At 36.2% G+C, this 12475-nt stretch overlaps 1 protein-coding gene across 1 annotated transcript in view; it reads left to right on the top strand.

Annotated features, from left to right (window-relative positions):
- The first annotated feature begins 3859 nt into the window (after positions 1-3859).
- Positions 3860-12475, top strand: part of tmtops3a (teleost multiple tissue opsin 3a) — a 16353-nt gene continuing 7737 nt past the window's right edge. Inside the window, exons 1-2 of the mRNA XM_015029641.1 lie at positions 3860-4521; positions 7356-7684. Coding sequence (XP_014885127.1) covers positions 4149-4521; positions 7356-7684 — 702 coding nt within the window. The 5' untranslated portion in view covers positions 3860-4148. The remainder of the gene's footprint in view (positions 4522-7355; positions 7685-12475) is intronic.

Raw genomic sequence — 12475 nt, 5'->3', positions numbered from 1 at the left:
TTCAATGTCCTGTTCACACTAAAGCAGCCATCCTTAAATAAGTCACATTGTTGACTACATTTGTCCAAATTAAACCATTTTATTTCATGTCAACCTTGATCTTGTTTTAACGTGCAGAAAAAAGCTATTTATGTTTGAAAGTAGCTACTTATTTCCTGTCCCAGGCCTCATTTCATTGTCCTGCTGACCATCTCAGACTTTTATCTTCCAGCAAATCTAAATCTAATGTCACCTTATAGTCCAGAGAGTTCTCAGTAATGCAACGACAGTGTTTACATCATTTCTCTCAGATTACATTGCCAAGTGATTTGAACTTCCAAGCAACAGGATGTCGACTACTAAAGATTTCACAGCTACTAAAGCTGCTCTACTGGGTCAATAAAAAAGTGATTTAGGTCAAGAGTGCCCACTTGGGGAAGTGGCAGTAAAAAGAGAGTTACGTAAACGCAACATAAACAAAAAGAAGAGAGTTATGTGAAACATCTATGACGTATTTACGATCGTTTGGATTTGGTTCTGGTTCATATTCCAAGACTAATTTCATCCAATCATCCTAGTTTTTTTTTTTTAAAACAGAAACCAGACTCCTGAAGCAAAAAGTGTTGCTTCCAATTGACACACAGAAGCAAAATTATCTGTCAGGCTGCTAATTGGAAACTGCATGAGAAAAAATATGGAAGAGAAAACGTGAAACCCAGGAGCAGAACAGACACGACAGGATCCGAATAAACAAGGTTTCATTGTTAATCCATTCAACAATAAGATCGCTTTGGCTCTTTTACCTGCCAGTGCAACTGGATGTTTGTTCTCTTTTGTTTATCCATGTATTTGTTGCTAGCTGGATTTCTTATGAGCACAATAAACATGGAGTAATGATAAATTTATATAGTTTTGGGTTTATGTGTCAAACAGATTAAACCTCAGGTCTTTTTAAAGGTTTGATTAATAATTAAACACAGGTTGATAAATAGAGCGACTGAATTAAAAATTAAATTTAAAAATGGTCATTGTAGACTATAATTAGCAAATATTACTGGTTTTCCAACTTGAAATTATATAATACTATAATTTCTGAGATCTGAATTCTGACTTTTTAAGGCAAATAAAATAGTGGAGTGATATTTGGTTTTATGCTGAGCATTTTGATGATAATGTATCATTATATTTTTAGACAATATCAAAATTAGTAAATATTTTCAAGGATTCAAGGATTTTTTTTATTGTAATGCCAGCTTTGCTTGTTTGTGGTACGAAATTCGCACTCAGGACATTTAATTCAATAAAGTAATTCCTGTGATGCATAGATACTTTTATTTTTAATTTGTTTTTATTTAATTTTAATATTCTAATTTTTATTTTGTTGTGGAGAATTTAAAAACACGTGCAGACAGTAAAAGAAGAAGAAAAGTAAGTTTAAATACTTTACCTTTAACCTTTTAAAGCTTTTATCCTGAGAACTGATTATGTGACATGAATGAAAGCCACAAGCACCAAGTAAACGTAACACCTGCAGTTTCAGAGCTTTTTCACCTTTCATATGGTAATTTGTCATTTGTTAATGGAAGAAAAGTTTTGATTTATCATTTCCATTTAAGCTCTATAATTAACAAGCAGGTAATCGACTGGGTTTTCTGGAAAGTCTCACACTGATGCCCTTTAGGACACTTTAGAAACAATCCAGCTGAAAACTCTCATTCGCTGCCTGTACAATAGTAATCTTTACTGGTATTTCCTTGGTATTTAGCAGAGAAATTTCAATTTACACAGTCCAAGATTACTTTTCCCTCTTTTTCGTGTCCAGTCCTTTAACTAAACTGCTCTCTGTAGACACTTTGGCAAAGACGCCTACACATCTGTTTATGCACAACTTTAATAAGGTGAAAAATGCAACCAAGATGAAGACTTTTCAGATGTATTTTTAATTATCTTGTTTTAAGTTTACTTTCATTTGTAATCCTTGGTAAAATAGACGTTTATAAATTTGTTTATGCACAGCTTTAATAAGGCAGAAAAATGCAATCAAGATTAACTGTAATTAACTTTTCAAAAGTATTTTTAATCATCTTGTTTTGAACTTACTTTCATTTGTAGACCTTGCTACAGCCTTCAGTCTTTGACAGACTGGCCACCATCTTTAATCTTTGGTTTTCTCTGATGATGGACTTTAAAATGTCTAAAATTTCTTTATGAATCCTCCCAGATTCAGGGGCGACTTGATTATATCTCAATATTTCACGCCAGAAAATTGTAACAATGTGTTTGTAACTTTCTAAACCACCTGCAGTTGATCAGAAACATCTAATAACTGTGTTGCCTCGCAAAAAAAACATTCACGTCTATGAAACATTTTCACGTTTTCATCATGTTAAAACTAGAAGCTTCAACTTATTTTACTGGAATGTTTTTCATGCACTTAATGATGTATTAGTTTTACATTTTCAGCTAAACTTTGTTAAATACACCAGAAGGAGAGGCACAATTTGGCAAGATTGCACTCTATTATGATTATTTACTGTTTCATAATACCATGCATGGGTTATATGGTAATGAGAAACTCAAACCTTCATGAGGAATTTGGTNGANCCGGCGCAGAAGTGACTGTATGGGTGTAAAGAAGAAACAGTAGCCAATCCTCGTCTCTGCAGGAGGTGGACATGAGGTACATGATCTTCCTTCCTATTCACATCCATTAGGAATACTCAGGCTGCTGTTGGGCTCAGAGAGGAAAACATCCAGTACAAAATGATTAATACAAATTTAGCGGGTAGATTTTCTCTCAGTCCAGATTGACCGAATTTAGATGTTTTGAAACTCAACCTAATGTCAGGTTTGATGTATAGAGCCATCCATTAGAGAATTAACCTCTGGGAAACACTACTAAATAAGTAAGGAAACATCAACTTTTAAACTGTTTTAATTCATTAATCATTAATTATTACATTCACTAAGCATGAATGCTGCCTTTGACCTTCTGATTTTACATGATAATGAGTTCTATGGCATAATATATTATCAGATGATACAAATTTTCATCACAATTACCTCTTTTGATTGTAAGAAATAATGCAATGTCCCATATAAATCACGTCGAGTTTTATTTTATTCGCAGTGTTTATGGTTTTTCTGCAGCAGTGTCCGGTTCGAAAGCTTGAGGAGCCAAACAACCTGATGAATTTGACCAGCAGCCAATCAGAAAATGAGAGTAAGGAGGAGGTAGCAGGACTGACTGACGGAGCTCCAGAAACTGACCCAAAGGTCGCAGGAGTCACCTGAACTCCTCAAGAGGAAGACCTGGAGGTTGTATGGTCCACTAATGAAGCTAAAGTGGCGCCGTAACAAGGCTCCAGAGGAATTTGACCCTAATTTTTAAAAGAGAACAAAAAAACATGCAAGATTGGTTTTTAAATGTCATCAGTTTTCTCTCTTTCCTCTTCTTTTCACATCAAGCCCATTCATTGGCAACTCAAACACATTTGTTTGTCCAAACATACAGACTGCACTTCAGCAAGTCTCATTTCTAGTTTTCCATCACTGAGAAAAGACTTGAAGAAGCTAAAAAACACACACAACATGATGAGTTGTGTAAAGAACTGAATTCTTTGCAGTAAATTGAATCTGCTTCATTCAGCTAAACACAGTCTGGCACAGAAAGCTAAAAGAGAAATGCACAACTTAGCAAAAATCAGGCAACAAACTTTGTATTTGTGATGTGGCGCAGCAGGAGTAAATGGCTCCACTTTAACTTTGAAATGGAAAGTTTATTTTGGACATTCACTGAACCTGACCCACATCTGCCATGAAAAAGCAAAAGATAAACCAATGGAACTTGCAATTTTTACTCACATAAGCACATCACGTTGAAAGGCAACATTTCCGGTTGGAAAGGCACCAATTTGGGGGGATTTATTCATGAAAGCTGTCGTGATCAAAATGACCAGAACTAGTAAATGAAAGGGTTCAAAGAAAGAAGGAAAATACTAGTGTTTGTGCCCAGCAGAATAAAAGGGGTGGGGGGGTGTTTTTGCATTTCAGGAGTGCAGGTATAAAGAAGTGCTCTGGTCATATTCAACTCTCTTACACCAGCCTGCAGCGTCTGGAGCCGCTGTGCAAGACTTTCCTTCTGTCTGTTTACCTCCCCTCCACCTGCTATGGTCCTCTACTTGCCCGGCTCTAATTTAAGTACCACAGACAGATCCAGTCTAGGCAGCGACGCGACCCTGCGCGACTCCACGGCGCCCCAGAGCCGCGATGGGCTGAGCCGGAGCGGCCACACGGCGGTGGCGGTGTGCCTCGGCTTCATTCTGGTGGCCGGGATCCTCAACAACTCTCTGACGCTGCTGGTCTTCGCCAAGTTCCGCTGCCTGTGGACGCCGATCAACCTCATCCTGCTCAACATCAGCCTGAGCGACGTTCTGGTGTGCGTCTTCGGGACGCCGTTCAGCTTCGCCGCGAGTCTGCGCGGTAGGTGGCTCATCGGAGAGTTCGGCTGTAAGTGGTACGGGTTCGCCAATTCCCTTTTTGGTGAGTTATACACTGTTATCGTTGTTGTTGTTGTTGTTTGACATTGCGAGGTTTGTTTGCTAAATGTTTAACTATTATTAAGAAGTTCCTAACTAAAAAAAATATCACCAATTTTATACTTTAGAAACAACATTTTGAGGATATTAAATGTTATAATTTAATTCCATCTTTTTGGTGAGTTATGTTGTTATTGTTGTTTGATATTGCTGGACTTGTTTGCTAAATAAAAAGTTCCAAACTAAAGAATTATCACCAATTTTACACTTTAAAAACAACATTTTGAGGGTATAAATATTAACCATCAAAATATTTTCTTTTCACCACTAAAATTCTTTCGATAAAAAGCACAACACACTTCCCCATGCATTTTTTTTTGTAAATAGTACTTCACCTGCCATGAATGCTAAGGCTAGTTATCATGTTCATGAATGACGGTTTTCCTGTCATGATTATTTGTGTCTCACCCATCAACACATTGAACAGCGTGTACACGAGCATGATCGACAGCGCTAAGACTCTCCTGCTGGCTCTGATTGGCTGTTTTTGAGCAGGATGTGCATTTCTGCGCTGGGAGGAGTTGGAGGAGCGTAATTGTTTTCACAGATTATCTGTCTCGACAGTTTTCATAATTATGAAATTATGAAACATATGTTATAACACTTTCATTCTGCAGCTGTTTGTAAGACAATTGTCTTAATCCTGATGATGTTTGTCACAATGGACAACACATTGTTAGTCATGGGCGCCCGCCCTGGACTGGAAGCTGTTTGTTTTGTTTTGGTTTTTTTGTTTTGAAAGTGGCCAACTTTCTATTATTCATCTAGATTTGACAGAGTAGGGCCTCCCAAACCTCCTGTGTCTCTGCTCCCAGTTCCCGCACATTTTCTTCCAGCCAACTGGAACAGTGTTCTCAAACTGGAGTCGGGGTTCATCATTTAAAGGTGATCTCACCTTTAAATGATTATGATGACATTATTAAAACTTACATTCCATCAAGCTGACATTAGTTTCCTATAAATCATCTTTAAAAAGTGAAAAATTAAGCGGCTAATTGAGTTTCTGGTAATAAACCCATTAAACACTTTCAAATTATGATCAAGCCGGGAAATTTTATATTGATTGAGACATTAAAAAACTATTTCATGAACTGACCTTCATCCATTTATCCAATCGAACCACAAAACTCCCATGAAAAAAAAGGAGAACATTCAGGTCAGCATATAGTTATAATTAAAAAATTAAAATTAATTTTAATTGCAAAAAATCAGAATGGTTCATTAAATAAAGATGAAGCCAAGTTGTAAAAATGATAAGTGAAAAAGTGAATGTAACTTGAGATTCATGTTGAACCACCTTTCATTTTTATGGCTCTTTTAAAGTCCAGTTCCAGCATTTTAGTCATGCGTTATCACATTGCAGCACAGTCGAATGGTCAGTCTGCTGTAGATTTATTCACCTGTTTGGATTCATTTTCCTCTCACTAAAAAAAAACATTGAGGTTTTTCTTGCGGTTTATTCAGATCTTTGCCAAGTTAATTCAGGCGGCCATTTTTTTTTTAGAGAAATGATGCGTTGTCCTGGCACCTTAACATTTTCCTTTTTCTATTTGTCTGAATGAACTTTTACATTCACCAGCTAACAATGAGGTGAACTTGTTGGAAAATTTAAAGCTTTCCATTAAAGGTGCAGTATGTAACTTTTATAGAAATATTTTTATTTTCATATTTGTAAAAGTGTCACCACATTATGACAATATGAAACAGATAACCTGTGAAAAGATCGAACAAAAACAAAAACAACCAATCAGAGCCAGGAGGAGGGGCTTAGTGCTGTCAATCAATCTCACAAATGTGCTTTTAGATCTACTAATGGTGGAAAAACATTTTACTACTACAGAAAAATCGTTTATCCGTCATCATGGGTGGCCATGCTAACTAGCCTTAGCATTCACGACAGGCTACGCTAACAGCAGCGTATCATAGAGCAAAAGGAGGAGATTATCTGATAACATACTGTCATTATTTAGTGACAGTTTCGAAAAATATGCATAAAAATATGTATATTTTTATAAAAGTTTAAGGTATACGTACACCAAACTGATGAGTTATAATATTATATGGCTGTAGTGATACAATAATCTCACGATACGATGCACAATATTCTGCTCACAATACGATATATATTGCGATATTCAGCAAACGATACAATTCAATACACTTTTGCGATTTTCTGAAAGATTTCAGAGGGACAAAGTGATTTTGGTGACATTTTGTGACTGTTATAGAGTTGGATTGAATTAATTTAACTGAAAACTGATTAAAAGCACCAACTACACAATACCTGCACCAACTACACAATACCTGGCTCTGGTTGGACATGGAGACAGACTTAAAGTCGGCAGCTGGACAAAATGAATCAAAGAAGTGGTGAGAAAACATGTTTCTTTTAATTGAAACAGTACAAACCGTAGCTGATGTGCATTTGTAAAGTAAATAAAGTGCACCAAGTACCCTGCTCTGAATAGTTTGATACCTTTTTAATCTTGACACTTTACATCTCAAGGAATCACTCTAAACCTGAAGTCCTAATCACTCTCCCAGCAAAGCAAGCAATGAGTGAGCAAGATGACAGTTGGATGTTACGATATTTGCGGATGAATATCGATTTTCTTCTAGGAAAGAAAATATCGATATATATATCGATATATATATATCGCATATATCGCAAAATCGATATTATTACACAGCCCTATAATATTATATGTGATTTGTGCACTAAAATAACAAATATGTGGATGACTGATGATTATATTTCCCTGTTCCTCTCTCCATAAGGCATTGTGTCCCTGGTGTCCCTGTCGGTCCTTTCCTACGAGCGCTACAACACCGTGCTGCGTTCCTCTAAGGTGGACGTCTCAGACTTCAGGAAGGCCTGGCTCTTCATCGGAGGCACCTGGGTCTACTCGCTCCTCTGGACGCTGCCACCCTTCCTGGGTTGGAGCAGCTACGGTCCCGAAGGTCCCGGAACCACTTGCTCTGTCCAGTGGCACCTGCGCTCACCCACCAGCGTGTCCTATGTGCTGTGTCTCTTCATCTTCTGCTTGCTGCTGCCACTGATGCTCATGGTTTACTCTTATGGACGAATCCTGTTTGCTATAAGGAGGGTGAGTGCAAAAGTAGTCAAGGTTTCTATGGTAACAGGGAGTAGCTTGGGTGAGATGATGGAGTATTAGGGCAATTGTGGAGAGAAAGAAAACAAAGAGGAGTAAATTTCCGGCAAAACAAAAATAAAATTTTATCTCAGAAATTTTCTAGAAAAAAAAAAAGCTGGAAAATGTCTAAGCTTGAAAACTAAGAAATCTGCTAAAAAAGAAAAAAACTCAGAAATTTTGAGGTTATTCTCAGAAATCTTCTAGAAAAAACTAGGAAGTTTTTGAGTTTGAAAAGTCAGAAATTCACTAGAAAAAACAATTTGAAATGAATCTCAGAAATATTCTAGAAAAAGCTAAAAAGGGTCTAAGTTTGAAAAGTCAAAAATCTGCTACAAAAAACTCTGAAATTTTTAGATTTTTCCACACAAATCTCCTAGAAAAAACAAGGAAATTTGTGAGTCTGAAAAGTAAAAAATTTACTTTAAAAAGACTCCGAAATATTGAGATTAATCTCAGAAATTTTCTGGAAAAAAACTTGGAAATTTCTGAGTATGTTGAGTTTTGTGAAAACAGTTTGCAGGTTAAAAACAATGGTGTCTCATATGTTAACATCAGACTCACAGAAACATATTTTTCATATTAAATGTAATTGAATTTATTTAATCCATAATAACACCTTAAACCAGCAACCAGTCTGCTCAGTTTTTCAATTGGTGCTCTGCAGAAAAACTGGGATGTGAAGTATAGAAAACCTCTGAGCAGCTTTCACTCAGGGTTTTGTTGCAGACTTCAACTCTCTACATTCAGATGTCATTTCCTAATTATAGTTTGAACATAACTTTTTCAATTATGCCTTCTGCATATCAGTAAGCAGCATAATTGTGTATTATATTAAGGCCTAAAAGCCTTTAACAATTTCCTGCGCTGAAAAATGCTAATTTGCAAATGCATCTAAAGCATACATGGCACAAACCAGCGCTGCAGTTTTCTTGAGAATAATTTTGTTAAAATGCTTTCATTGTTGTCCGTCTACTCAGCCTAAAAGCTCCAAAGGCTCCACTGACATGGGTTCTGCAGGCGTGTTTTCCTGCCAGGGTACTTTTGAGATTCAGAAATGCGTGTCTGAGTTTGAGCTGCAGCTGTCAGAGCCGCCGTCGTTGTCAAGCCAAAACATCCCAGAATCCACTGGAGTGTGTTTACAGTCTATGAATCAATTCATCCAGCAGGAGTAGGTTTTATTTAGGGGCTGCGGCTTTGCTCTGTGGAGTGATCCTCTTAGATTCCCTTAACTCAAGCCTGCCTTTATTGAGTTTCCTATAAACCTGTCAATCATATCTAAATTGGTAATTAAAGGCTCCCAGTTGCTCTTTGCTTCCACTACTGCTATGAATGAATCACCCAGAAGGTATTTTTAGAGCCTGAGGTGTGTGTTACCATTGGATACCCAGCGTTATATAAGCATGTTTTTTTTTTTTTTTTTTGAAAGTCCGTGCTCCCAGAGGAGTCGGAGCAGAGAAGGGGTCCAGAAAATTTCACCTGATGTTCGGCAGCGAACCAAGTCAGCAGCATTTCTTAGAAACAGATGAATGAGGATGTTTCAGTCCAATAAAGACGATTCCTTTAGATTGAAATCACTCTGGTGTTTTCAATTCTCACATCTGAGGGAGAAAGTTTAATTGCATCTATAATATCAGCACTGAATGAAAAACCTTGAAGCAAATAATCTAAAGTTCCTGTGTCAAATGTTTAATGCCAAACTGCATTAGTCTCTCTAGTTTTTCTGAGATTTTACTACCATGGAAAATCATCGGATCCCTGAACTGTTTTGTGATAATGCTTAATGATGAGTTTACTGAAAATGTTCCAACATATTGGTCAAAAACTTTGTGTTAATGTGATGCTAACTCCCACCTGCAGGTGGCAGTATTTCTTAGTCTACGCTGCTTCCTCAGCTTTATTTGATGTCAAGTCCGTTAGCAAGCAAAAGTCATATTTTCCGCCATACATAAGCGTAAATGTTAAAAAAAAATCTAGCTAATATTTTTAAATTAGCTCCACAAATAAGTGATTTTGATTGAAAAAAAAAATCACAAAATTCTGGAGGGACTGATCAGTTTCAAAACATGTTCAGTATTATTTAATTTTAAGAAATAGACATGGACACAGCTGTTTATGGGTTTTATCAATACATTGTGACACAACCGACACTGAACATTCATGATCTTGACAAAAGTGAGTTTGACTCCCATGATCTAAAGCAATAAAATGTCCATTGGCTTTACTCTGAGCTACAGAAATCAGCAAATTTGTACAAAGTAGAAGCTACTTTTTAATTGCAGAAGCATAATCTCAGACTTAAAGAAACTTCAGGACAAGCCTTCCTTTAATTCGAGTGCATTTGCTCAGTGGAGAAAGTTGTTCTTCCTTAAACAAATAATAATAAAGTTTTTGCACCAAAAACCTTCCTTAAAAAATAAATGTAAGCAAAATAATATTTTCTTTACTTTTAGTCCAATGGAGTTTCTAAAAACTCTAAAGACTGGTGATAAAAAGAGTAATTTCTCCAAGCCATTCATAAAAATTAGAAAGATGCATAACGTCTAAAGTTAGACGTCTGTGTTAGTTTTCAAAGTGAGGACTCACAAGAAAATAACTACTAGCATAAAGTTGCTAATCAAAATGTCTAAAACAACTGGAAGAATGACTGATGAAGACTAACAACACTTGGACCAGGAAAAAGGACAATAAGGAAGGAAGTGTGTCATTTTAAAAATCTGGCAATATTTCAATCCACAGATTTATTTCTTTTGTCGGGACTTACAATTTGATTATCAGAAAATGTCAGAGCTAGACGTCGAAAAGAGGAGAGCTTGATGTGTGTGTGCAGCAGTCAAGAGTTAAACGTTTACGTCCTTATTGGATTTTAGTTGGACAGTAATTAAAAACCTACTTAATTTTATGAATGAAGGATCATAGGTTGTCATTCATCTTGACGTTTGATTTCAAGAAGTGGCAGAACAATCTGGTGGAATCTCATTTTGACCAGTTCCCGCCTCCTCCAACCTCCTGCTGATTGACCTGAAAATTGATCTCTGCAAAATATTTGAAAGGATGTCTCACTTTCTGAAATACCCAGAAATGAGGAGGTTTGGTAGAGATGTTTTATTCAGTGGCTTTTTCTAAAGTTATTTCTAAAACATATTAATTCGGCACTATAAATAAACATATATTCCTCACATGTATTATTTCTGAAAGAAATCTGAAAGGCGGATACAGCTGTATGGTGCAACGGCTGGATGATGAAGCATTATGATGAGTTTAGGTTTAAATATTGACTAGAAAACAAATTAGTCTTAATTTGTTTTGAGCCTTTGAGTTTTTCTTTGTTCTGCAGGAATCCAGACTAAAAGGTGCAAATAAGATGCAGTGTTATTCTTCACTCTACCACTAGATGGCAGTAAATGAATAAAATCTCCAGATGGGTTGCTTTAAACTTGTACATTCTGTTATTAATCAAACGACAAATTGTTGATAAAAAAAAATCCAGAAGAAATGTCAAAATATAAAAAATTAAACTTTATCATGCACAAAAAGTTTATAATAGTTTTGGATTTTTAAAAAAATGTAGTTTAATTTTGTTTGGTTGTGACTTTTTAATGGCTAATTCAGTTAGTTTTAGTAAGTTTTTAGGAGTGAGTTTGCTGGTTATATTAGTTATTACTAGTTAAGCATTGCTTAGTTTCAGTATAGTTTTTATTGTTATAGATGTTTTAGTTTTTTCTTAATGGTTAATTTTTAGGTGGAGAATTCAAAAAGTTCAAAGTATTTTATTGCGATCATGCTTACCTTAAATACTCAACATAATTTACCTTTTTAAAAATATATTCAGTTATTGGTGAACAAACGAAAACTGACCTGAGTTTTCTCCCAACGTTTGCTGTGGTCATTTTGTGGACCTGGGAGGCCGAAGGCTGATGGAAACTGCTAGTGTGAAAAAAAATATTAATGAGTTTATTTATTAGATTTTATGATTCTAATGACTTAAACACAAAAATATAGGGTATTATTTCTCTAATTTTAGTAGAATTTAGCTATTTAATTAAACATGCAACATACTTCCAGTTAGTTATATTTTTCCCCATTAACTACCGTTTTTATTTATTCCAGTTAATGAAATTAATTATAATAATCTTGGTGCACACCACATGCAAAACTGTGTGAACAAGGCACTATCTCATGCTCATGAGAAAATGTATTTTCTATTTTTTCCCTTTCATGTCCCTTTTTCCTGTGAGGGCCACATAACTTTTCCCTTCTCTGGTGGGTGTTGACGGGGGTGCACATTTCTCGATTGATTTTTACCCAGAAAGCACATGGGCAAAAACCATGAGTCAAACGGTCACTGGGACTGACTAGTATATATTCCATTGAGGGAATTTAACTATAATATATTAATTTCTCATATGTTAACATAAAGGCTCGTTTTGAAGTATAAGCTGCTACTTACAGGCACGTGTGTTCATCTGCTCTACCGCTAGCAAACAACCGTACTGATTAAATAACATAAAAGTCAAGCAGTTCCCTAAAAGTCCAACAGATGGCAGCAATGCGCCATGCAAAACAAAACACCCACAGTTTACAGTACACACTTCCTGCTAAAGAGCCCCCTGGTGGTTGAAGAAAAATCCACATATAAACCGGAAAATACAATATATGAAAAAAAAAAAATCTGAATGCTCTCTGGCATTGTTCAGGGGGCCGGACCAAATGTGGAGGCGGGCCGTAGTTTGGGGACCCCTGGTC

Source organism: Poecilia latipinna, unplaced genomic scaffold, assembly GCF_001443285.1.
Source record: "Poecilia latipinna isolate Pla-1442-1.1 unplaced genomic scaffold, P_latipinna-1.0 Scaffold159, whole genome shotgun sequence".
Lineage (NCBI taxonomy): Eukaryota > Metazoa > Chordata > Actinopteri > Cyprinodontiformes > Poeciliidae > Poecilia > Poecilia latipinna.
The sequence above is the reverse complement of the archived record's forward strand: the minus strand, read 5'-3'. Positions and strand labels throughout refer to the sequence as shown.